At 41.7% G+C, this 27,410-nt stretch overlaps 1 protein-coding gene across 1 annotated transcript; it reads right to left on the reverse strand.

Annotated features, from left to right (window-relative positions):
• Positions 1 to 382: 382 nt before the first annotated feature.
• On the reverse strand, positions 383 to 22,550 carry kcnh6b (potassium voltage-gated channel, subfamily H (eag-related), member 6b). The gene is made up of 11 exons (XM_031799093.1): positions 22,410 to 22,550; positions 7,326 to 7,751; positions 6,461 to 6,854; positions 6,065 to 6,264; positions 5,378 to 5,630; positions 4,295 to 4,488; positions 4,000 to 4,111; positions 3,650 to 3,910; positions 3,322 to 3,511; positions 1,537 to 1,729; positions 383 to 1,409 (listed from the first exon to the last, which is right to left on the reverse strand). The coding sequence occupies exons 1-11, from the start codon at positions 22,548 to 22,550 to the stop codon at positions 1,125 to 1,127; spliced, it is 2,649 nt and encodes an 882-aa protein (XP_031654953.1). The 3' UTR covers positions 383 to 1,124.
• Positions 22,551 to 27,410: the final 4,860 nt, after the last annotated feature.

A 27,410-nucleotide genomic window follows, 5' to 3' on the forward strand; every position in this document is an offset into this window, starting at 1 on the left:
AACCACCTGAGCCACTGCCTGTTCACCTCGTTATCATCCAGAAGGTGAGGTCAGTACAGGTGCATCAAAGCTGGGACCGAGAGACTGAAAAAACAGCTATCTAAAGGCCATCAGACTGTTAAATAGCCATCACTAGCACATTAGAGGCTGCTGCCCTATATACATAGACTTGAAATCACTGGCCAGTTAAATAATGGAACACTAGTCACTTTAATGTTTATATATTTTGCATTACTCATCTCATATTTGTATATACTGTATTCTATCCTATTCTACTGTATCTTAGTCGATGTTGCTCGTCCAAATATTTATTTAGTCTTAATTCCATTCCTTTACTTTAGATTGTGTATATTGTTAGATATTACTGCACTGTTGGAGCTAGAAACAAGCATTTCGCTACACCCACAATAACATCTGCTAAACATACATACATTTGATTTGATTTGAAGTGGCTATTGGAGGGTCTAATTAGCCCCTACACCCACAAATTTTCACTCCCTCTGCTTTGGGACATTTGCATATGTCGGAGGAGCGCGTGAATGCGCAAATGGAAGGACAAGGGGAAGGGGGTGACATGGAATTCAGCCTTTCCATAAACAACCTCAACCCCCTCCCCTAGGCACTTAATCTTAAAGGGGAAGTTCAGTGTTTTCCAACTTAATGTTAGATGGTTTTTCACCCTGAAAGTATTGTATGAGCCATGAGAATCGTATTCATGGTTCGGTTTTCTCTGAACAGCCATTAAAGTCTTCAGCTAACCCTAGCCGATGCTAGCAAAAGATCTATGAAAGTGATGGGGGCATTCAGTACTTGTATAAACATGGCCAAAACAACTGTTAACAACTCATTATTTTGTTTGATGTTATCTGATTTAACCTTTTTCGTACAGTTCCGCATGTCATGTCCCCATCAATTTCAGATTTTTTTGGCTACTGGTGGCTAAAGTTAGCAGGACTTTAACGGCTGTTTAAGCTCATCCACCTACTCCGATCTCAGTACATAGGGGGTTAGGGGCTGTTAAAGGGCAGGGCCTGGAAAGACATGTTTTGCTACTATCTTGCAATCTGTATATGAGTGGAAGCAGTCTGTAGGATCCCAGGTTTGGGGAACTAGGGACAGGGGTCTCAGGTCACAGAAAGTACAGGATCTGAGCGATGTTTCTGGATCTCCGCCTGCCCTGAGGCGTCCAGGTTCTCGGGCAGCGAGGGGAAGCGGAGGCTGCCACTTAGTCTGGACGTTTCCATGAGAGACAGTGACCACTTGACCATCGGCTGGGAGGAGAGTGGCACGGTCGGCTCCATCTCCGGGGTGACGGACATGGTGTCGTCTGACTCTACAGTCAGATGGATACCGCTGGACTGCGACTCCTGGGATTTCAGGGGTAACTTGAGGTCAGGCTGGGCAGAGCTCTACAACAAAACAATCAAGGGTGTGTATTCAGTCACAGTTTGGAGGTTTAACTGCAGTAACACGGCTTCTGTGAATGTTTCAGGTGCTTTGACAGATTGTTTTTGTGTTCACCATCAGAATTCCTACCTGCGTGGATGCTTGGTTGTCTATCTGTATGGGTGGGATCTGGTACATGGTGTGCAACACTGGCGCTCCCGTCCCATATAGGCCAGGTGAGTCTATGGCTGACACAGTGCTGTAAGCGGGCGGTACCGGCGTTATCTGCCTTTGGAGCAGCTGCAGGATGACGTTGATATCGGCAGTCATTTGAATCTCCAGTCTGGTAATGGAGGGATAAAGGGGTCAGAAAGAGGGAAGGAAAAGGAGGATGTAGCCATGTATTCACTGTTGCCATTAAAGACCTTCCAGATAACCTTCCAGATAACTACCTTAATGTGGGGAGTGGGGGTACAGGAACTGCTTTTGTTTGAATTGGAGATTGTCCCTTTGAAGGTAAAGTATAAATGAAAACATTTGACTGAGTTACAGTTCATAAATCAGTCAGATTTCGTATGACTGAGAATACAGATATGCATCTGTTGGTCACATACCTTAAAAAAAAAAAGTAAGGGTGTGGATCAGCGAACAAGTCAGAATCTGGTATGACCACCATTTGTCTCCTATAGCACTTACATCTCCTTTGCATAAAGTTGACTGTGGCCTGTGGAATGTTGTCCCACACCTCTTCAATGGCTCTGCAAAGTTGCAAGATATTGGCAGGAACTGGAACACGCTGTTGTACCAGAACATCCCAAACGTGCTCAATAGGTGACATGTCTGGTGCGTATACAGGCCATGGAAGAACTGGGACATTTTCAGGCTCCAGGAATTGTATACAGCTGCCTGCAACGTCGGCTGTGCATTATCATGCTGAAACATGAGGTGATGGTCGCGGATAAATGGCACAACATTGGGCCTCAGGATATCGTCACGGTATCTCTGTGCATTCAAATTGCCATCGATAAAATGCTATTTTGTTCATTGACTGTAGCTTATGCCTGCCCATACCATAACCCCACTGCCACCATGCGTCACTGTTCACAGCAAATCGCTCACCCACACAAGGCCATTCATCTGTGACATCTGCCCGGTACAGGTGAAACTGGAATTCATTAATGAAGAGTATACTTCTCCAGCGTGACAGTGGCCATCCAAGGTGAGCATTTGCCCACTGAAGTCGGTTACGATGCCGAACTGCAGTCTGGTCAAGACCCTGGTGAGGACGACCACGCAAATTAGCTTCCCTGAGACAGATTCTTCAGTTGTGCAAAACCCACAGTTTCATCAGCTAGGTGAAGAAGCAGGATGTGGAGGACCTGGGCTGGCGTGGTTACACATGGTCTGCGGTTGTGAGACCGGTTGGACATACTGCCAAATTCTCTAAAAGACATTGGAGGTGGCTTACGGTAGAGAAATTAACATTCAATTCTCTGGCAACAGCTCTGGTGGACATTCCTGCAGTCAGAATGCCAATTGCATGCTCCCTCAACTTGAGACATGTGTGGCATTGTGTTATGGCTTTTATTGTCCCCAGCACAAGGAGCAACTGTGTAATGATCATGCTGTTTAACCAGTTTCTTGATATGCCACACCTTTCAGCTGGCTGGATTATCTTGGCAAAGGAGAAATTCTCACTAACAGGGATGTAAACAAATTAGTGCACAAAATGTGAGCTAAATATAATTTTTTTGTGCATATGGAACATTTCTGGAATCTTTTATTTCAGCTCAGGAAACATTTTATTTCAGATGGTATCAGCCAGCGGTGCACCCTAGGTAAATTGAAAATAAGCTAAAACGTGCAGGCTCAATTGTTTGTCTGGCTCAACTGTTGAAAATAGTTTTGTAATAGTAAGCGTGTTGTTCCTCGCACCTGTTTAGCTGTGACTGTAGTAGTTCCAGTCGGGACTCCAGCTCACTGGGCCTCTCCTCTGTGAACGGGGGCGGGTGGTATGAGGTCCGAACCGAAGAAGAGCGCCACTGCCTGTTGGAGTACTGGACCGACTGCCTCTCTGGCCAGTATTGAACATACCCAGACATGTTCGGTGAGAGGTTAGAGGTGGCTGGAAACATTTACAGAGTGTTGTTGATCAACTGATGTCTTTTTGATTCTTTTGGGATTTTGAATCCGCAACCCTCCGGTCCAGTAATGCTACATAACATACAATTGAAATGGAGGTACCATACTGCTCATACTGTACCTGGTTGAGCCCTGTCCATGGGGGCCTCTCTGCCCACTGTGGCGCCGCTAGGGGGCTTCAGCTGCACCACTGAGGGGGAGTATTCCAGCCAATCGTCGTCCAGAGGATACAGCTCCACCTTGCCCCCTTGGGTTAGGGGCTTGTTTAGGTCTTCGCTGGACTGGGAGCAAGGCGACTCACAGCTGCAGCCCTCCTCCCAGTGTGGCTGTGGAACCGAATGGCGTTGGCGGTAGGGGTACGGGTCGTCCTGGTCCATGCCGTCTGTCCAAAGTAGAATGTAAAAAATAAGTCCATACAGCTAGCTCGGTTGATACATACAGACCCTGATTCAACTAATCAACTTAACTTACCAGGACCGTTGCGACAGTCTAGGGAGTGTCCCCTGTGTCGTGGCTTACTACGACTGTATCCACAATCATCACCAGAATCATCAGCCAACAGTATTGGTGGGACCTGGTCAGCCTGACATACAGAAATACCAAGACACAAACTGAACACATCCCAATACACTGATACAGTGCCAACAATCCCATTTCATTGGACACAGTGAACCAAAAGGATCTTGTTCACCAATACCATAAATATCCCAAATAAAAATGTGTCAATTTTCTCGGTTTAGCCACGTGTGTGTGTTTTTCTTCTTACATCTCTTAGGTCAAAGGTGAACTCCAAGTTTGCCCAAAAGTTGTCGGCAAAGCCTGGATAAATGTCTAGAACTTCGAGCAGGTCATCCCTCTGAATCCGGTGCAGGTCACAGTAAGTGATGGCGCGCACGTCAGAGTTGGACTTGCCTGGCTCTGCATACATGTGGATTGGCTCCCCAAAGATGTCATTCTTCCCTACAGGATAGAGGAAGGGAGAGAGTGAGAGTAAATGAAGGGGGATGGCATCACTTATCTCATCACAGATGGATGTTATTTTAAAGAATTCCGAACTATAGGATGTAGTTACTGTATATAATTCACATCTGTTTAAGAGGAAACTATTTAGCTGTGGCCTGGCTGGTCTAGTGGCAATGCCGCAGCCTCCAGCACACGTCTATGGTGTCGGCATAGGTTTGAGTCTGGCCTACGGCCCTTTGACAACTTCACTATCCTTCCCCAACTGTCATTCTATATCTGTTCAATAAAATCTGAAAATACCCTAAGTAGAACATTTAGCCTCTTTCTGCTGTTAACCATAGACATGAGAAGGAGCATGATCTTCAGAAACTACATTTACATTTCTAAAATAGTTTGAAAGACATCAATGACTAACATATAGCTAAAGTCCATGCAGCAGATCTGACACGTATTTATTTAACTAGGCAAGTAGGTTAAGAACAAATTATTATCTACAATGACGGACTACCAAAAGGCAAAAGGCTTCTTGCCTCTGGAATTAAAAAAAAAAATAGTATAGGACAAAACACACATCACTACGAGAACACAACACTACATAAAGAGAGACCTAAGACAACAACATAGCATGGCAGAAACACGAAAACACAGCATGGTAGCAGCACACAACATGGCACAAACATTATTGGGCACAGACAACAGCACAAAGGGCAAGAAGGTAGAGACAACAATATCACGCCAAGCAGCCACAAGTGTCAGTAAGAGTGTCCACGATTGAGTCTGTGAATGAAGAGATTGCGATAAAACTGTCCAGTTTGAGTGTTTGTTGCAGCTCGTTCAAGTCGCCAGCTGCAGCAAACTGAACAATAGATTTCATAGCCTTCCTTACCCAGTATGGCCACCACGACATCATCATGAGTGACCTGGATGGTACCGCGAGTGATGAAGAAGAGAGAGTTGAGGATGTCTCCAGAGTGGATGAGTGTATCCCCTGGTGGGGCATGCACAGTCTTGAAGCACATTGCCAGAGCCCGCAGACAGGCCTTGCTGCCCCCCCGGAAAGCCTTGCAGTTTTGCAGCAGACTGCGGTTCAGGTGCAGACATATATCAGCCTGCAAGCACTCTGGAAAACCCTTCAGCACCTTGGGAGGAAGATGGAAAGTCAACATAAATGTCAAAATCAGTCATTTTGCAATAGGGCATTCTCACTGTAAACTGAGTTTTCAGCACTGCAGTTTATTACGCTGGATGCCTTGGTGATTTGAATAGATTTGTTCACCAGAAGATAGTCTACAGGTATAATGCTTTATAACATGTTATAAGCACATAGCCTTTATAATTTCTTAAGGCTTATAATATGTTATTTCTCAATGTACTACACCTTTACTGACTGAAAATGGCTGGTATTTAGTCAGGATCATGATGGCAGGATTATAAGACATAAGGAGGTACATGCTCATGATAAGTCTTACAATGCATTATAACTGCATCATAATGCATTATACCTGCAGGTTTTACGTAAAGTGTTACCGAAGAAAGTGTTTCTTACGAGTTTGGTGGCCGGTTTTCTACTCACTGCATTCATGTCAATGCCATTGGTGTAGGACCAGGCGTGCTGGAAGTACTCCTCCAGGCGGTTGCGAAGCCCGCTGGGGATCTGGTGGAAGCGGATAAACTCCTTGACCCGCAGCATCTGGGTGTGGTAGCGCGTCGTCCCTGAGTATAGGCGCTGGATGATGGCCGACACATTTCCAAAGATGCTGGCGTACATGAGAGCTGGAGGATGAGGAGGAGCCAATGGGGCTTAAAAAGGCTTATGTCAACAATTGCACGTTGATAATGCAGTATAAGTGACATAATAAAAATATCTTGCAGTTGTTGACACAAGTATTTATGAAATGTACTACTTTTGAATGCAGTGTGTATGGATTGTGAATGTTCTTCTGAGTAAATTGAACATTTAGGAACTTACAGCCAATAACCATAACACAGATGGAGAAGAGCTTCTCTGAGTTGGTGTTGGGGGAGACGTTCCCAAAGCCCACACTGGTCAAGCTGCTGAAGGTAAAGTAGAGTGCAGTGATGTAATAGTCCTTAGCGGACGGACCCGAGCCAGGTTCACTTGCGTTGTACGCCTTGCCCAGCTGCTCAGCCAGGTTGTCCAGCCAACCCGTCTCAGTGTAGGGCCTCTCCACGTAGCCAACAGCGTACCAGATACAGGCCAGCCAATGGGCGATGAGCACAAAGGTGCACATGAGCAGGAAGAGGACAGCGGCCCCGTATTCCGAGTAGCGGTCGAGCTTCCGCGCCACACGAACCAGCCGAAGCAGCCGCGCTGTTTTCAGCAGGCCAATCAAGGTGGCCATCTTTAGTAGGTGGCCATTTATTGAGAATAGTAGCGGAGGGATGGGAAAATAGATGCAGAATGAATTGATGGGAAATGGCTACAGGTTACTAGCAAATTTGGCTTTAAATAAGTAACACAGGAAATGTTCATGCTTGTTGTCCCTAGTGGGATCTGATACCTGCTCTCCCACGGGAGAAACCAGCATCTTGACCATTAGATCAAAAGGGAATTCTTTCTTGGACTGATGGCAACTGAATTTTTAAAAATTGCAGACATGGTTACCTCATCACGAGACCATGTGACCAACTCATGTCTGCTAAATAAGCTTGAACCTTTATATTGTCTTATAAGGGTTATAATATTTTATGCCTATCTGGTTTGTATTTATTCAGGCTCATTGAGAGATTAACCCACTTTTGATCTCTTATTAAAGGCCTAAAATGCTTCAAGTAATGGGGTTAATATTCATCTCAACTTGCATTATTCTCACCTCGTCAGACCCTGAGCGGAAGATAAGCAGGTCGAAGGGTAGGGCGGCAACCAGGTCGATGGCAAACCACCCCTTGAAGTAATGCACAGCGATCTTCCACGGCTGGGTCACCACCTCGTCGTTGGGGTTGACGAACGTTGTGCGAAAGTTGATCCCGATATCCACGATGAACAGCACATCCACCATGAGGTCCACCATGTTTAGTGGATTGCAGGTATAGCCACAACGCCGCCGCAGTGAGTCCCCACGCTCATCCAATAGGAAGGCGGCCGAGTAGGGGGTGAAGAGGGCTGTGTAGAGGACCAGGAGGAGAATGACCCAGTCCCACGCCGCTTTGACGGGGCTGTAGTGCAGCATGGTCCATGCGTGGGTGACCGGGGCCTCGATTTTGTACTCCGGCAGGACGTCAGCACCCAGAGACAGAACCTAACAGAGACCCAAATTATATTTGAGAGTTTCATTAGCATAGAGTGAGGCCAGAGGCATTCAGCAAGTGCTCGCACACCAATTACTAATCAATACTTATTACTTTGTTAATTCGATTTGAATTAGTGCAACCTGCTGTAGCCTATTGATTGATTGTGTATATGTCCATGTATTGCTTTTCTCAGTAAACAGATACGGTGCCTTGAGAAAGTATTCACACCCCGTTACCTTTGCCACGCTTTGTGTTACATCCTGAATTTAAAATGGATTTAAAAAAATAAATAATTGGGGGGTCACTGGCCTACATACAATGTCAAAGTGGAATTTTTACATTAAAAACTGAAATGTTTTTAGTCAATAAGTATTCAACCCCTTTGTCATGGCAAGCCTAAATAAGTTCAGGAGTAAAACTTTGCTGAAGTCACATAACTTGCATGGACTCAGTTTGTGTGCAATAAGTGTTTAACATGATTTGTTTAATGACTACCCCATCTCTGTACCCCCATAAACTAGGTCTCTCGGTCGAGCAGTGAATTTCAACCACAAAGACCAGGGCAGTTTTCCAATATCTTGCAAAGAGGGGTACCTATTGGTAAATAGGTTTTAAAAAAGCAGACATTGAATATCCCCTTTGAGCATGATGAAGATTATTTACACTTTGGATGGTGTATCCAGTCACTACAAAGATGCAGTTGCCAATGTACCCAGTCACTAACTCAGTTGCTGAAGAGGAAAAAGTTCAGGGATTTCACCGAGGCCAATGGTGAATTTAAAATTAATGGTTAATGGCTGTGATATGAGAAAACTGAGGATGGATCAACAACATTGCAGTTACTCCACAAAATTAACCTCATTAGAAGAATGAAAAGAAGGAAGCCTGTACAGAATAGAAATATTCAAACACATGCATCCTGTTTGCAACAAGGCACTAAAGTAACATGCTGACCAGATCGCCATCCCGTGTATGTAGATTTTTTCCCACCCATACCAGACGCGATCGGGACACACAGGTTGAAATATCAAAACAAACTCTGAACCAACTATATTCATTTGGGAACAGGTTGAAAAGTATTAAACATTTATGACAATAGCTAGCTAGCTTTCTGTTGCTAGTTAATTTGTCCTCTACTCCGACAATTAATCCACAGATGAAAGGGTAACGTTAAACTGAGTTAGTTTCTAGTAATCTTCTACAGGCTTGTTCTTTGGACTTTATATGGTGGTTGGCAACCAACTAAGGTGCATTGCCACAACAGACTGGAGTGTGGACCTCAGTTCAGCTTCCAATCACCCACCTGGGTATATGATCCTAATTACTAATGAGATGGGAGAGGCAGGACTTGCAGCGCGTCACAAATAGAACCAAGTTCTATTTTAGCGCCTGGCTATACAGACGCGCGTGAGCAGTGGGGGTGCAATGATTGAATAACATGTATGTGTAAATGTATTTTGCAGCACACGAGACGTCTGATGTTTGAGGCAAACCAATACAACACATTACTGAGTATCACTCTCCATATTTTCAAGCATAATGGTGGCTGCATCATGTTATGGGTATGCTTGTATCGTTAAGGATTTGAGTTTTGAGGATAAAAATAAACAGAATGGTGCTCGGCACAGAAAAAACCTAGACAACCTGGTTCAGTCTGCTTTCCATCAGTAGGACAATAACCTAAAACACAAGGCCAAATCTACACGAGTTGCTTACCAAGAAGACCGTGAATGTTCCTGAGTGGCCAGGTTACAGTTTGGACTTAAATCTACGGCAAGACCTGAAAATGGTTCTCTAGCAATGATCAACAACCAATTTGACAGAGCATGAATATTTAAAAAAATTATAAATAGCCAAATGTTGCCCAATCCAAGTGTGGAAAGCTCTTAGAGACTTACCCAGAAAGACACAGCTGTAAGTCAAGTGGTATAAATACTTTCTAAAGGGACTGTACATAACATGTTACATAGAGGGTGAGATTGAAATAGGCTCATTTATACTCACATTGATGTACATTTCTGTCTATTGTATTCACTATTCAAAAACATTAAAATATATATTCAGGCACTTCCTCCACCATGTACTACATAACAAACACACACAAAAACAACAGTTCTTTAAGGACAAGTTTTTATTAGATTTTTTTACTTGTTACTTAAAATGTTTAATCTTTTAATCCTTGAACGTAGTAATCTGCGTAAGAAAAACAAATCTGTGGTTCGGATTTGTAAATATCTTCTGTAATTGTTTCCCCATTTTATCCTATTGTGTTTTTGGTTAGCCATGGCTAAAGTTAGTTGAAGTTGGTGGTTTAAACCAACACTGGATTACAGTTTCTCCTAGCCCACTTTCAGGGTCAAAATAAATGTAAATATATATAAAAAAATAAATATTGTCCTTTAAAGGTCTAATGCAGCTGTTTTTATCTCAATATCAAATTATTTCTGGGTAACAATTAAGTACCTTACTGTGATTGTTTTTCAAATAAAATGGTCAAAAAGAAACAATAGCTTCTTAGCAAAGAGCAATTTCTCAAGCAAGAATTTTGCCAGGACTGTCAGTGGTCTGAGTGGGGAGGGGAAAACTAGTTTTTATTTGCAGAGTTTTGGAACTCTTTCTTTTTGGTCAATTAACTAATTTACCGCCTTAACAAAGCCACCCAGACCAGCTCTTATGGACAAAGTAGTCAACTATTGTCTATCACAACCCCAGCATAGCAATAGTGTCGCTGAGGAACTCCAGATCACATAGAAAAGACAACAGATGTAAGGTATTTTCTCCCTTTCACATTTATAGTTGGAGAGGAATAAGGGATCTTGCTGTCTGATAACCTTGTCTGTGATTATGTTCATAATCAATCAGGTGTGAGATCGGGGGGAACACCTGTGTTTACAAACTGACTCTAGTCCTCAAATACTCGCCCATCCGGTGGATGTCTGTGAACTGACAAATTTGCATAAACTGTTGTTCAAAGCAGCATGTGGTCCTGCCTCTCATGAGTGCCGCACCCCGACAAACACACAATACTGATTAGTGATGTTCGGGTTGACTCATAACCCACTGTCCCAACGGTTTAACTGCGGGCCCAGCCTGGACTCAGACTAGACATAGTAACATAGTAAACATAAATCCGGCTCTCAAATTAGTATGACTTGATACGTTTGGTATGGTTACATAAGACAGATGGTTACTTACTTACAAATGTACATTTCTATATCATAACACTAGATATGTTGACATCAAAGTTAACCTTTCTGGCACAGGCGTTCCGCAAGCGACCCACCTCAAAAACATCCGGTGAAATTGCAGAGCGCCAAATTCAAAATACAAAAATAGTCATAATAAACATTCATAAAAAATACAAGTGTTATACATTGGTTTAATAAATAACTTCTTGTTAATCCAGACTGTTTGTCAGATTTCAAAAAGGCTTTACGGCGAAAGCAAACCATGCGATTATCTGTGGACAGCGCCCCGCTTACAAAGGCATACACACATTTTACAACCAAGTAAAGGAATTACAAAAGCGATAAAATTAATCACTTACCTTTGAAGATCTTCATATGGTTGCAGACACAAGAGTCTCAGCTACACAATAAATGTTTGTTTTGTTCAATAAAGTCCCTCTTTATATGCCAAACACTCAGTTTTGTTGGCGCGTTTTGTTGGCACATTTTGTTCAGTTATCCACTGGCTCTAAGGCGGTCAAAACATGCAGACGAATACATCCTAATAGTACCGGTAAAGTTCATCGAAACATGTCAAACGATGTTTATAATTAATCCTCAGGTTGTCAATTGTCTAAATAATCGATAATATTTCACCCGGACAATAACGTATTCAATAGAAAGGAAAAACAACGAAGGGCGCGCAATCGGTCACGTGCGCAAACCAGCTCTGCATTCTTCCTCAGTCCACTGACAAAAAGAGTCTCATTCTTCTTCATTTTTCAGAAAACAAGCTGAAATAATGTCTAAAGACTGTTGACATCTAGTGGAAGCCATAGGAACTGAAATCTGGGTCCTAACCCATTAGATACTGTATAGGCATTCAATTGAAAATACCCACATTAAAAAAATTCCACTTCCTGGATGGATTTTCCTCAGGTTTTTGCCTGCCATATCAGTTCTGTTATACTCACAGACATTATTTCAACAGATTTGCAAACTTTAGAGTGTTTTCTATCCAAATCTATGCATATCCTAGCTTCTGGGCCTGAGTAACAGGCAGTTTACTTTGGGCACGCTTCTCATCCAGATGTCGAAATACTGCCCCCAAGCCATACGTTTTAAGAAACTGTTAGTTTCAACCAGTGTCATTTTGATTATGTCTACTCTGCTTGGTATAGTGGGCTATCAAAAAAGCTGGAAAAGAGAATTAATGCAAAAATAATGTTCAGGTATATACTGAATGTCCCCCCCTAGGACCCACATAGGGGTACAGGAGTTACAGGAGGTGGGCTTGTTGCCTTTAGTGTCTAGAGTGGACCTTTAAACTTAATCATATGTTTGACATCTTAAATGATAGTGTCCCAGGTTATATGAAAGAACATATTGATATGGTCTATAACCAACACAGTTACAATACCAGAGCTAGTGTTATGTCTTGTAAAATCCCAAGAGTAAACAGTACTGCATGGAGCACGTTTTTCTGTACAGGCATTTGTCTATGGAATAGCATCCCCCGGGAGATCAAGCAAGTAGAAATAGCTTTAAAAAAGCAGGCAAAGGTTTTAATTGGGACAAGGTTGTCTAAGTAAGAGAAACAACTCCACTGCCCCTTGTGCCCCCTACTGCTGGTCAGGTGTATTTATTTGAAAGATAGGTATATGAAATAAATAGATTGTTTTAATGTGAAATGAATATGCCTACCTCCTCATGCCTTTTGCACACAATGTATATAGACTCTTTCTTTCTTTTTCTACTGTGTTATTGAGTTGTTTATTGTTTACTCCATGTGTAACTCTGTGTTGTTGTCTGTTCACACTGCTATGCTTTATCTTGGCCAGATCGCAGTTGTAAATGAGAACTTGTTCTCAACTAGCCTACCTAGTTAAATAAAGGTGAAATAAATAAAAATATGGTTGATTTAAGGTTAGGGAAACGTGCAGTGAATAATGTATTTATGGTTGTTTGTAAAATGGTCTTGCCTTTTAATCATTATGTTATTGTTTTTACCATTGAGCACCACTTTGGAAACCAGCTTTTTAATTAATGCAGTCAAGTGATATCCTCTGGGTCCACCTTGTACATTTTGTTGTATATGTCTGTTACCCAAAATAAATTAAATTCGACGTCTAGAAACCCAAAGGTTGACTTTGAATCGCATCACGGAGAACTTTAGCATTTTAGTCAATTAGCAACTTGAACTACTTACTACTTTTTTAGTTACTTTGCCACTACTTAGCATGTTAGCTAACCCTAACTCTTTTAGCTAACCCAAGCCTTAACTCTTTAATCTAATTGATAAACTTAACCTTAACCCTAACTCCAACCCAGCTAATGTTAGCCAGCTAGCTAACGTTAGCCACCTAGCTAGAATTCATAACTTTCATAACATTTAGCAATTTATCATAACATTTAGCAAATTACAAATCATTGTACGTTTTGCAAACTCATAACATATAATATGAATTGTAATTTGTAACATGTCATAAGAAATCGGTGATGGACATCCACAAATGAATACATACCCTACTAAATGGAGTGTCCCGGATTTACATACAGAATAATACAAAATACTCAGACCAGTTTGGCGGGTCGGTGGGTTTAGGGTCATGAAATATTTTGTGTGGATGAAGAGAGTGCTGGGCAGGATGAATAAAGAGAAAACAATACATGAAAACAATTCAGAAAATGTATAATTGTTGTGCAATTTATATCCATCATTTTGTTTTTTCTTTCATTATTTTTAGGCTATCTAGCATTACTGCATAAGCTTTAGGGCCTAACTTTACATGTGCCAAATAGCCTTACATGCCAATCGCTAAACGCTTTTAGGAACCGTCAGAAAAAGTTAACCTTGATCCAATGAAGCAAAAAGGACAATGGTTGAGTTTAATTCAGTAAGGGAAAAGCTGTGAAATGGAGAGTTGAAAATAAAGAAAAGGGAGGGCCAGAAAAGTAAGGTTTGGGAAAGATTTGGCGTAATGGAAATAGAGGATGATAGCAATGCCTATGTTACAGTATGTGTGATGATTGTGAGGCACTATACACATTCGACTGTCACAAGATGGGGACTTCAAATAGGCCTAAGGCACGCCACGGTAACTTTAGCCTACTGGTCAAATGGGTTAAATGGAAACTGAAATCTGGACACTGACTGCATGTCTATAACCTATCCTTAATATTAACTCCTGCAGAATTAACTATTTCTTGCAGTAAAATGATACACCAAATGTAAAAATTTTGACTCGGGAACAAGAGTGGAGAAATATATATTTCATTCAGCATCTTCAGAGAATAAGAATGCGCAGTTAGCACCTATAAAGATGTATATATCTTTATCAGCATCATAAAAGCTAATAGTATTTTAACCACATAAGATTTCAGTTGGGCCTAGATGCATATTTTATTAGAAACATGTCATTTTCACGGCTTACTGTTTCATATTTTGTTGTTGTTATTTGTTGCATTTTCTCCCTGGTCCCTAAATGTCTTTGCTCCATGAAAGAAGCAGAGATGACGTAAAGTTTTTTCTGATATTAACTAAATTGAAGCATTCATTCATATTATTCTGGTAGGCAAGGGTTTATTAGTCTCCTACACTCTACAAATTAGGGGTTCAACAAATGTTATTCTAAGATCTAAGGTCCTCAACGTTCTTGTCACTGAAAATAGCCCCAAAAAGGTTCTTCCAAGAACACCATAGGAGGTGGGATTCATTGAGGAACTGCCTTAGTTGGTGGGGGTTCTTGCAGGACCCTAACTGCACAACTGAACTTTTGGAATTGAAATTGAAAGGACAGCAGGTGCAGGCACTTAACTGAAACATTTTAATATCTCAATTTAAGTGAATGCACCGGCTGTCCTTTCAAATTCAAATCCAAAAAGTTTCAGTTGGGCAGTCCTGTAAGAACCCCCACCAACTAAGGCGCAACACAATTCAACAGATGTATTTGGCATGCTGACTGCAGGAATGTCCACCAGAGCTGTTGCCAGAGAATTGAATGTCGTTTTAGAGAATTTGGCAGTACGTCCAACCGGCCTCACATCTGCAGACCATGTTCAAACACGCCAGCCCATGATCTCCACATCCGAAATCTTCACCTGCAAGATCATCTGAGACCAGCCACCTGGATAGCTGATGAAACTGAGGAGTATTTCTGTCTGTAATAAAGCCTGTTTGTGGGGGAAAACTCATTCTGATAGGCCCACCCACTGTGGAGCAAGGCCCAGTCTATGTCCTCCCAGGCCCACCCATGGCTGCGTCCCTGCACAGTCATGTGGATGTATTTCAAGGCCTACCTTCAAACTCAGTGCCTCTTTGATTGACATCATGGGAAAATCCAAATAAATCAGCCAAGACCTCAACAAAAAATTGTGGACCTCCACAAGTCTGGTTCATCCTTCGGAGCAATTTCCAAACGCCTGAAGGTACCACATTCCTCTGTACAAACAATAGCACGGAAGGATAAACACCATGTGACCATGTAGCCATCATACTACTCAGGAAGGAGTAAAGATTTACGTACTTTGGTGCGAAAAGTGCAAATCAATCCCAGAACAACAGCAAAGGACCTTGTGAAGATGCTGGAGGAAACAGGTACCAAAGTATCTATATCCACAGTAAAACGAGTCCTATTAACGACATAATCCGAAAGGCCACTCAGCAAGGAAGAAGCCACTGCTCTAAAACCGCCATAAAAAAGCCAGACTACGGTTTGTATCTGCACATGGGGGCAAGGATCGTACTTTTTAGAGAAATGTTCTCTGGTCTGATGAAACAAAAATATAACTGTTTGGCCATAATGACCATTATTATGTTTGGGGGGAAAAGGGGGAGGCTTGCAAGTCGAAGAACACCATCCCAACCGTGAAGCACGAGGGTGGCAGCATCATGTTGTGAGGGTGCTTTGCTGCAGGAGGGACTGGTGCACTTCACAAAATGGATGGCATCATGAGGCAGGAAAATGATGTGGATATATTGAAGCAACATCTCAAGACATTAGTCAGGAATGTAAAGCTTGGTCGCAAATGGGTCTTCCAAATGGACAATGACCCCAAGCATACTTCCAAAGTTGTGGCAAAATGGCTTAAGGACAGCAAAGTCAAAGTATTGGAGTGGCATCACAAAGCCCTGACCTCAGTCCTATAGAAGATTTGTGGCCAGAACTGAAAAAGCGTGTGCTAGCAAGGAGGCCTACAAAACTGACTCAGTTACACCAGCTCTGTCAGGAGGAATGGGCCAAAATTCCCCCCAACTTACTGTGGGAAGCTTGTGGAAGTCTACCTGCAACTTTTGACCCAAGTTAAACAATTTAAAGGCAATGCTACCAAATACTAATTGAGTGTATGTAAACTTCTGACCCACTGGGAATGTGATGAAATAAATCAAATATGAAAAATAAATAATTCTCTATTATTATTCTGACATTTCACATTCATAAAATAAATTTTTTCTCATTTTTATTAGGTTTAAATGTCAGGAATTGTGAAAAACTGAGTTTCAATGTATTTGGCTAAGGTGTATGTAAACTTCAGACTTCAACTGTATTTATGTTCATTATATAAGCAGAAACATATCTAAATTAGGCCCCAAAAAATTCTGTACCTTGATTTGGCTTCACACCAATCAAATCACATCTTTGAGCAAATGTCATCATTGTCAGAAAAACGTGTCCATTTCTGATCTGCTTGTGTTGATGTTCTGCGTCGCTAGGCTAGCTTGCTGAAATGGTCCCTTTCCTAAGCCTTGGATGGAGATGGGGATTTGGACTTGTGGTTTTGACATAATTCTCTGTACATAACAATGATTATGATGGCGATTCTGATCCAACCATAAATTCATATATTGTGCGAATGGCCTGAGACAAAGTTTGATATGCAGCTGTCATGACGTTGAAATTATATGAAATTATTTGTGACGGGATGAAATGTGATTTTAGCTTCTAAAATGTGAGATGTGGGTTTTCATAAGTTAGGGCTGCTCACTCAGTGGCCCGCCCACGTGAAGAGACAGAGGTTGTAAACTATGAAACACACCCCTTTCTCCCTTCCTATATAAAGCCTTGACGACAACATAACTTTCTGTTCCGGGAATGTAGGACGACGGTCCTATGTCAGAATGGTTCAGATAATAACTATAGAACGAAGCCAACATCAGCGTGAGCGTTGGTTGCGAATGGTATGAACTTTGAAATGTATTCACTACAGACGTAATATCTCCTAGCCGTTGTGTTAGCAACCGCAGCTGCAAACGCAGGTTAGGAAGGAACAGACAGAGTATCCCGTCTACCACAGAAGACGTTACTACAACGTATCCAATTGACCAGCAGAGACATTCTTCAAAGGACAAAGGACTCGGTTTGGCAACCCGGCGTTCCATCTACCACCAACCTACTGAAGCTCAGAGTAAATACAGTGCCTTGCGAAAGTATTCGGCCCCCTTGAACTTTGCGACCTTTTGCCACATTTCAGGCTTCAAACATAAAGATATAAAACTGTATTTTTTTGTGAAGAATCAACAACAAGTGGGACACAATCATGAAGTGGAACGACATTTATTGGATATTTAAAACTTTTTTAACACATCAAAAACTGAAAAATTGGGCGTGCAAAATTATTCAGCCCCTTTACTTTCAGTGCAGCAAACTCTCTCCAGAAGTTCAGTGAGGATCTCTGAATGATCCAATGTTGACCTAAATGACTAATGATGATAAATACAATCCACCTGTGTGTAATCAAGTGTCCGTATAAATGCACCTGCACTGTGATAGTCTCAGAGGTCCGTTAAAAGCGCAGAGAGCATCATGAAGAACAAGGAACACACCAGGCAGGTCCGAGATACTGTTGTGAAGAAGTTTAAAGCCGGATTTGGATACAAAAAGATTTCCCAAGCTTTAAACATCCCAAGGAGCACTGTGCAAGCGATAATATTGAAATGGAAGGAGTATCAGACCACTGCAAATCTACCAAGACCTGGCCGTCCCTCTAAACTTTCAGCTCATACAAGGAGAAGACTGATCAGAGCTGGAATAAAAGATCCCAGAAATGTTCAACACACAAAAACCTTGTTTCTCTCAAATCTTTACATCCGTGTTAGTCAGCATTTATACTTTGCCAAGATAATCCATCCATCTGACAAGTGTGGCATATCAAGAAGCTGATTAAACAGCATGATCAATACACATGTGCACCTTGTGCTGGGGACAATAAAGGACACTAAAATGTGCAGTTGTCACACAACCCAATGCCACAGATGTCTCAAGTTGAGGGAGCGTGCAATCGACATGCTGACTGTAGGAATGTTCACCAGAGCTGTTGCCAGAGAATTTAATGTTAATTTCTCTACCATAAGCCACCTCCAATGTCGTATTAGAGAATTTGGCAGAATATCCAACAGGCGAACACAATTGCATTTTATGGATGGACATTTGAATGCAGAGAGATACCCTGACAAAACACTGAGGCCAATTGTCGTGCCATTCATCCGCCCCATCACCTCATGTTTCAGCATGAAAAATGCATGGCACCATGTCGCTAGGATCTGTACACAATTCCTGGAAGCTGAAAATGTCCCAGTACTTCTATGGCCTTCTTCCTCTCCAGACAGGTCACCCATTGAGCATGTTTGGGATGCTCTGGATTGACGTGTACGACAGCATGTTTCCATTTCCCACCAATATCCAGCAACTTTGCACAGTCATTGAAGAGGAGTAGGACAACATTCCACAGGACACAATCAACAGCCTGATCAACTCTATGAGAATCCATGAGGCAAATGGTGGTCATTCAAGAAACTGACTGGTTTTCTGATCCACGCCCCTACCTTGTTTTTTAAGGTATCTGTGACCAACAGATGCATGTCTTGATTCATAGTCATGTGAAAATCGATAGATTAGGGCCTATTTCATTTATTTCAATTGACTGATTCCGTTATATGAACTGTAACTCAGTAAAACTTTGAAATGATTGTATATTGTTTAAAAATGTTGTTCAATATACAGTACCAGTCAAAAGTTGACACACCTACTCATTCCAGGGTTTTTATTTATTTTGACTATTTCCTACATTGTAGAATAACAGTGAAGACATCAAATCTATGAAATAACACATGGAATCATGTAGTAACCAAAAAAGTGTTAAACAAATCAAAATGAACAGGTGTGCCTTGTTAAAAGTTAACTTGTGGAATTTCTTTCCTTAATGCATTTGAGCCAATCAGTTGTGTTGTGACAAGGTAGGGTTGGTATATAGAACATAGCCTTATTTGGTAAAAGACCAAGTCCATATTATGGCAAGTACAGCTCAAATAAACAAAGGGAAACGACAGTCCATTCTTACTTTAAGACATGAAGGTCAGTCAATACGGAACATATTAAGAACTTTGAAAGTTTCTTTGAGTGCAGTCGCAAAAACCATCAAGCGCTATGATGAAACTGGCTCTCATGAGGATGCCACAGGAAAGGAAGACCCATAGTTACCTCAACTACAGAGGATAAGTTCATTAGAGTTACCAGCCTCATAAATTGCAACCCAAATAAATGCTTCACAGAGTTCAAGTAACAGACATCTCAACATCAACTGTTCAGAGGAGACTACTTCACTGAACCACCACTAAAGTACACCAATAATAAGAAGAGACTTGCTTGGGCCAAGAAACACAAGCAATGGACATTAGACCAGTGGAAATCTGTCCTTTGGTCTTATGAGTCCAAATTTGAGATTTTTGATTCCAACCGCTGTGTCTTTGTGAGATGCAGAGTTGGTGAACGGAGGATCTCTTCATGTGGTTCCCACCGTGAAGCATGGAGGAGGAGTTGTGATGGTGCTTTGCTGGTGACATTGTCTGTGATTTATTTAGATTTCATGGCACACTTAACCAGCATGGCTACCAAAGAATTCTGCAGCAATATGCCATCCCATCTGGTTTGCGCTTAATGGGACTATCATTTGTTTTTTAACAGGACAATGACCCAAAACACACCTCCAGGCTGTGTAAGGGTTATTTGACCAAGAAGGAGATTGATGGAGTGCTGCATCAGATGGCCTGGCCTCCACAATCACCCAACCCAACTGATATGATTTGGACCACAGAGTGAAGGAAAAGCAGCCAACAAGTGCTCAGCATATGTGGGAACTCCTTCAAGACTGTTGGAAAAGCATTCCTCATGAAGCTGGTTGAGAGAATGCCAAGAGTGTGCAAAGCTGTCATCAAGGTTACTTTAAAGAATATAAAACATATTGTTTTAACAGTTTTTGGGTTACTACATGATCCAATATGTGTTATTTCATAGTTAAGTCTTCACTATTATTCTACAATGTAGACAATAGTAAAAAATAAATAAAAACCCTGGAATGAGTAGGTGTCTCCAAACGTTTGACTGGTACTGTATATAGGGCTCATGAAGACAATGAATGCTCTATGAAGCCTTTAAGTTGATGTCCATTTCAATTGGATTCAATTAAATGTGCTAAGCACCTTTTGACAGAAAGGTCAACAGTCAAGGCCATGGGTCCCATACATGCATTATAGACTGCACAGTACAAAACTACACCCTGTTGTCCTTCACTGATATCAAACACACATTATACCATGGCACTGGACCAGGATACTGTCCCTGGGGCTCCAGCAGGCATAGATTGGACAGTGGCAGCCAGCCATTCTCCACACCCAGGAGACATAACATCTATTCAACCCCCGTAGTGATTTTTCCACTAGCGGGTCAACCACATTGCCTCCCACGTGCCCTAATACTGATACCAGGCATCAATGATTTCCCTGTAGGGTGCCAAGTCAGTATGAGTCACGGGTTAGAGGACAAATCTCAATATACCAACAAAGCACCGCATTGAGCATATAAATTCAGTGAGCGATCGGAGACAGCTCTATGCAAGTTGTGTAACTTTGAGAACTGGAGGGTTTGATTACAATTAGCCTTTTTAAAATGATAAACTTGGATTAGCTAACACAATGTGCCATTGGAACACAGGAGTGATGGTTGCTGATAATGGGCCTCTGTAGATATTCCATTAAAAATCAGCCGTTTCCAGCTACAATAGTCGTTTACAACAGTAACAATGTCTACACTGTATTTCTGATCAATTTGATGTTATTTTAATAGACAAAAAATGTGCTTTTCTTGCAAAAACAAGGACATTTCTAAGTCTTTTGAAACTTTTGAATGGTAATGTACAAGCCCTTAACCAACAATGCAGTTTTAAGAAAATGGTTTAAAATGGCTGTTTAGTAGAAGCCTCTTGGACCGAGACTTTGCACTCCGGTACCGCTTGCCATGCTGTAGCAGTCTATGACTAGGGTGGCTGGAGTCTGACAATTTTCCTTCCTCTGACACCACCTGGAATAGAGGTCCTGGATGGCAGGAAGCTTGGCCCCGGTGATGTACTGGGCCGTACGCACTACCCTCTGTAGTGCCTTGCGGTCGGAGGCCGAGCGAACAGTTGTCATGCCATACCAGGCATACCAGGTTTTCTTCTATTGGATTTTGTCTGTGCTTAGCTCTATACCATTTATTTTTTATCCCAAAACACTCCCTAGTCCTTGCCGATTACAAGCATACCCATAACATGATGCAGCCCCCACCATGCTTGAAAATTTGAAGAGTGGTACTCAGTGATGTGTTCCGTTGGATTTGCCACAAACATAGCATTTCATATTCAGGACAATGAAGTTATTTTTTTTTGCAGTTTTACTTTAGGGCCAAACAGGATGCATGTTTTGGAGTATTCGCTACAGGCTTCCTTCTTTTCATTCTGTCATTTAGGGTAGTATTTAGGTCATGTTGTTGATCCATCCTCAGTTCTCTCTTATCACAGCCATTAATAAACTAACTGTTTTAAAGTCACCATTGCCCTCCTGGTGAAATCCCTGAGCAGTTTCCTTCCTCTATGGCAGCTGAGTTAGGAAGGACATCTAAATCTTTGCAGTGGCTGGGTGCATTGATACACCATCCAAAGTGTAATTATTAACTTCAAAATGCTCAAAGGGCTATTCAATGTATTTTTTTTTACCCATCTACCAATAGGTGCCCTTCTTTACGAGGCATTGGAAAACCTCCCTTGTCGTTATGGTTGAATCTGTGTTTGAAATTGACTGCTCAACTGAGGGACTTTATAGATAATTGTATGTGTGGGGTACAGAGAGGAGGAAGTCATTCAAAAATCATGTTAAACATTACTTGCACACAGAGAGTCCAGGCAACTTATTATGCGACTTGTTAAGCAAATGTTTACTCCTGAACTTATTTAGGCTTGCCGTATAACAAAGGGGATGACTACTTACTGAATCAAGACATTTCAGCATGACATTTTTTTAATGAACATAATTCCACTTTGACATTATTGGGTATTGTGTGTAGGCCAGTGACACAAAATCTACATTTAATCAATTTGAATTCAGACTGTAACACAAAATGTGGAAAAGGGGTGTGAATACACTGTATACATTTTTATACTATTCTTATATATACACACACACCACCCTACCTGTGTGACCTTGTCTGTGACGTTCTGTGTGCGCTCCTTCACCTTAGCTGGGGCAAGGAGCTCCACCCTGGAGGCCGGGGGGGACAGCATGTCAGGTTTGAAGGGAGGGGGGGCCCGGTTGGCTGTTCCCCAAGTCTTCATTAGGTCCGAGTCGGACGTGGAGTTCAGCTGGCAAAGCTGGAGGTCTGATGGAGCTCCAATGTTCCCACCAGACAGGTAATTTGGGGCCAATGACAGGAGACAATGAAAAACAGGCACCCATGTTTAGTTAAAGAGACAATGACATGAGTCCCAATGTGGTTATGTATGCATTTGCTTATTAATATTTTGATGAAGAACCAAAATGTGATTTCTTATCTTGACCCAGAACCAAGTTTGTCACAAGAGACTAGAATTTGCAAATATGCTATAAAAGAGTGACTATTGTGGCAGAATTCAACCTTTCAGCTCCCCTTCTCTTTTCAAAAATCCCCACAAGTTTGGAGTGTTGTGATGCCTATAAAAATCCATATAATTACCTAAATTAAGGTGCATATCTCCTCTCCCCTAATTTGTGGCAGCTAAATGAGGTAATGGGGGGTGTTTCCCCATCACACCATTTTCTTGTTGATGTAGATGCATACCAGAATACACATAAACATCCCTATTCAAGGCACATTGTAGAATGTCAGGGAAATAGCCTTTTAAAAGGCACAATTTCTGTAGCGCCATTCGCATCGCTACAACACTCCTTTGAATTAATTCCGACCTCCATTTTAGTAGGGGGAGGAAATGTTTGACTATATTTGACTTGATTTCAGGACTAGAATTCATGTACATTACTATAACAAACATTAGAAAAATGGCTTTTAAAAATGAAACTTTATTATTATGTTGTGAGCAAAAGACCTGGGTTCAAATATGTGTGTATTTGAATATCTGGTATTTCAAATCATTTCTGTGTACACAGCCCAAAACAAATACTTTTATTTGATTATTTGAATGGTTATTTGTCAAAACCAACTTGTATGTTCAAATACTTATTTCAAATACTATTTTGAAATACCTGGGATAAATGCATGGGAGTGTATTTGAGTTAGTGTATTACAGTTTTTCAAATACTTTCCAAGTGTATTTCCAAATAATGAAAAATATTAAACTACTTGTCTTGTCAAATAAAATATATCTGAATACATACTGCAAAATGTATGTGAAAGTAATTGAGATTTTTGAAATAGTATTTCAAAATCAAATCAAAATCAAATCAAATCGAATGTATTTATATAGCCCTTCGTACATCAGCTGATATCTCAAAGTGCTGTACAGAAACCCAGCCTAAAACCCCAAACAGCAAGCAATGCAGGTGTAGAAGCACCTGTATTTGAACACAGGTCTGTTGAGCAAGCACAAAATTGATTTTGAATGTATTTTAACACTGACAAAGGGAATGTCTGAAATGGCACCCTACTCCCTACGTATGCTACTTTTGCCCATAAAAAACATTATACAAATAAAACAAGTGTACTACATAGGGAATAAGTTGCAATTTCAAATGCAGACGGACTTACTAGTGGTGACGCGCACTTCCCCACCCTGGGCTCCCCAATCCGCCCTCATGTCCCTGGGAGAGAGAAAGGATATCCCCTCAGGATACTAGTTCCACTAAAATGGTCCTCCACAGAATGTTCCAACAAGCAACTGGTTCAGCAACTTGTTCCACCACAAATATAAGTCAGAGACAGTTTTAAAAATGTATCTTATCTGAGAAAATGTCCTCTGTTGGTCTTCCTCTCCTCCTCAAAAAACTTTACCGGTATAAAACCAGTTACCTCAGAAAATGTCTGCCAAAATTGCGATTTGAGTAAATACTTTGAAGAGATTTCGTCAAAGTGTTTGCCAGTTGTTTTCTGGTTCCTTTTTTGCTCATAATATACATTAGAATGCTCTCCTTTAATCTGCGCAGATGACAACCTCTCTTAGGGTCATCCCCTCCGGAGTCTGACTCCCACAGGCCAGTGAACTGGGTTAGCGTTAACACGTGGCTATGCCTCTATGCCTCATTCACTAACACAGTGAACTGATCAATGACTACAGCAGAGAGCCGCCGACAAATGAAATCAATCGCAAATCATGGATAACAACAGGAAATGGGCTCAATGTTATTACATTGGACATTCCTGTCACTACATTCAAAGGACCCTTTCAGTTTTGCTATAAGTATCACACAGTCACCGAAAAAAAATTGTGATGTGTGGGGAACTCAACCTCAAAAACAGCACGTAAAACACATTTGACTTTTCCTAGAGTGACCCCAACATTAGAAAAAGTGAAACATCGCCTTTGTTCATATTTCCAAGAAAGCTGTACACCACCAGGGTACAAAGATTGTCTTAGGGTTATTTTTGACCCTGCAGTTATAAAATCATTTACACACCACAAAAACCACAAAGGCACACACACACAAAGAGAAATTGAGATTATGTATGCTACTTATTGAACTCAGACAAAACTAAAACTTTCTTGTGCATGTGCAGAATCTCATCCTCCATGAGGCGCTGTTGCGCCTTCTTCACCACGCTGTCTGTGTGGGTGGACTATTTAAGTTTGTCCGTGATGTGTATGCCGAGGAACTTAACATTTTCCACAGCTCTGCACCACCCACAGTAACTGGCCCCAAGGCTTTCGACTCTGTCAATCACCTTATTCTTATCGGCAGACTCAACAGCCTTGGTTTCTCTAATGACTGCCTCGCCTGGTTCACTAACTGCTTCTCAGAGTTCAGTGTGTCAAATCGGAGTGCCTTTTGTCCGGACCTCTGGCAGTCTCTATGGGGGTACCACAGGGTTCAATTCTCGGGCCGACTATTTTCTCCGACTACCCGCTCTTGCTGCGGGTGATTATTTGATCCACCTCTACGCAGACAACACCATTCTGTATACATCTGGCCCTTCTTTGGACACTGTGCTAACAAACCTCCAAACAAGCTACAATGCCATGCAACACTCGTTACGTGGCCTCCAACTGCCCTTAAATGCTAGTAAAACAAAATGCATGCTCTTCAACTGATCGCTGCCCGCACCCGCCCGCCCACCTAGCATCACTACTCTGGACGGTTCTGACTTAGAATATGTGGAAAACTACAAATACCTAGGTGTCTGGCTAGACTGTAAACTCTCCATCCAGACTCATATTAAGCATCTCAAATCCAAAATTAAATCTAGAATCGGCTTCCAATTTCGCAACAGAGCCTCCTTCACTCATGCTGCCAAACATACCCTCATAAAACTGACTATCCTGCTGATCCTTGACTTCGTCGATGTCATTTACAAAATAGCCTCCAACACTCTATTCAGCAAATTGAATGCAGTCTATTACAGTGCCATCCGTTTTGTCACCAAAGCCCCATATACTACCCACCATTGCGAACTGTCTGCTCTCGTTGGCTGGTCCTCGCTACATATTCCTCGCAAAACCTACTGGCTCCAGGTCATCTATAAGTCTTTGCTAGGTAAAGCCCCGCCTTATCTCAGCTCACTGATCACCATAGCAACACCTACCCATAGCAAGTGCTCCAGAAGGTATATTTCATTGGTCATCCCCAAAGCCAACACCTCATTTGGCCGCCTTTCCTTCCAGTTTTTTGCTGCCAATGAATTGAACGGATTGCAAAAGTCACTGAATTTGGAGACTTACAGTTGAAGTCAAAAGTTTACATACATGTAGGTTGGAGTCATTAAAAACTTGTTTTTCAACCACTCCACAAATGTCTTGTTAACAAACTATAGTTTTGGCCAGTCGGTTAGGACACAAGTAATTTTTCCAACAATTGTTTACAGACAGATTTTTTCACTTATCATTCACTGTATCACAATACAGAAGTTTACATACACTAAGTTGACTGTGCCTTTAAACAGCTTGGAAAATTCCAGAAAATGATGTCATGGCTTTAGAAGCTTCTGATAGGCTAATTGACATCATTTGAGTCAATTGGAGGTGTACCTGTGGATATATTTCAAGTCCTACCTTCAAACTCGGTGCCTCTTTGCTTGACATCATGGGAAAATCTAAAGAAATCATCCAAGACCTCCAAATGCCTGAAGGTGCCACATTCATCTGTACAAACAATAGTACGCAAGTATAAACACCATGGGACCACGCAGCTGTCATACCGCTCAGGAAGGAGACGCGTTCTGTCTCCTGGAGCTGAACGTACTTTGGTGCAAGAAGTTCAAATCAATCCCAGAATAACAGCAAAGGACCTTGTGAAGATGCTGGAAAACGCCACTGCTCCAAAACAGCCATAAAAAAGCCAGACTGCAGTTTGCATCTGCACATGGGGACAAAGATCATACTTTTTGGAGAAATGTCCTCTGGTCTGATGAAACAAAATATAACTGTTTGGCCATATTGACCATCATCATGTTTGGAGGGAAAAGGGTAAGGCTTGCAAGCCGAAGATCACCATCCCAACTGTGAAGCATGGGGGTGGCAGCATCATGTTGTGAGGGTGCTTTGCTGCAGGAGGGACTGGTGCACTTCACAAAATAGAGGAATATTATGTGGATATATTGAAGCAACATCTCAAGACATCAGTCAGGAAAAAGCTTGGTCGCAAATGGGTCTTACAAATGTACAATGACGACAAGCATACTTCCAAAGTTGTGGCAAAATGGCTTAATGGACAACAAAGTCAAGGTATTGGAGTGGCCATCACAAGCCCTGACCTTAATCCTATAGAAAATTTGTGGACAGAACTGAATAAAAGCGTGCGAGCAAGGAGGCCGACAAACCTGACTCAGTTACACCAGCTCTGTCAGGAGGAATTGGCCAGAATTCATCCAACTTATTGTGGGAAGCATGTGGAAGTCAACCTGAAATGTTTTACCCAAGTTTAAATTGTTTAAGTCAATACTGCCAAATACCAATTGAGTGTATGTAAACTTCTGACCCACTGGGAATGTGATGAAAGAAATAAAAGGTGAAATAAATAATTCTCTACTATTATTCTGACATTTCATATTC

The sequence above is a fragment of the Oncorhynchus kisutch genome, linkage group LG20 (genome assembly GCF_002021735.2).
Source record: "Oncorhynchus kisutch isolate 150728-3 linkage group LG20, Okis_V2, whole genome shotgun sequence".
Lineage (NCBI taxonomy): Eukaryota > Metazoa > Chordata > Actinopteri > Salmoniformes > Salmonidae > Oncorhynchus > Oncorhynchus kisutch.

What these genes read in the sequence shown, in the direction of transcription:
- kcnh6b (XM_031799093.1), bottom strand. Translation starts at nt 22,550, where the DNA reads ATGAAGACTTGGGGAACAGCCAACCGGGCCCCCCCTCCCTTCAAACCT. An exon ending in ATGGCATTGACATGAATGCA is followed by an intron (nt 5,631 to 6,064) that starts GTGAGTAGAAAA and finishes CTTCCTCCCAAG; the next exon opens with GTGCTGAAGGGTTTTCCAGA. An exon ending in CTACAGTCACAGCTAAACAG is followed by an intron (nt 1,730 to 3,321) that starts GTGCGAGGAACA and finishes CTCCATTACCAG; the next exon opens with ACTGGAGATTCAAATGACTG.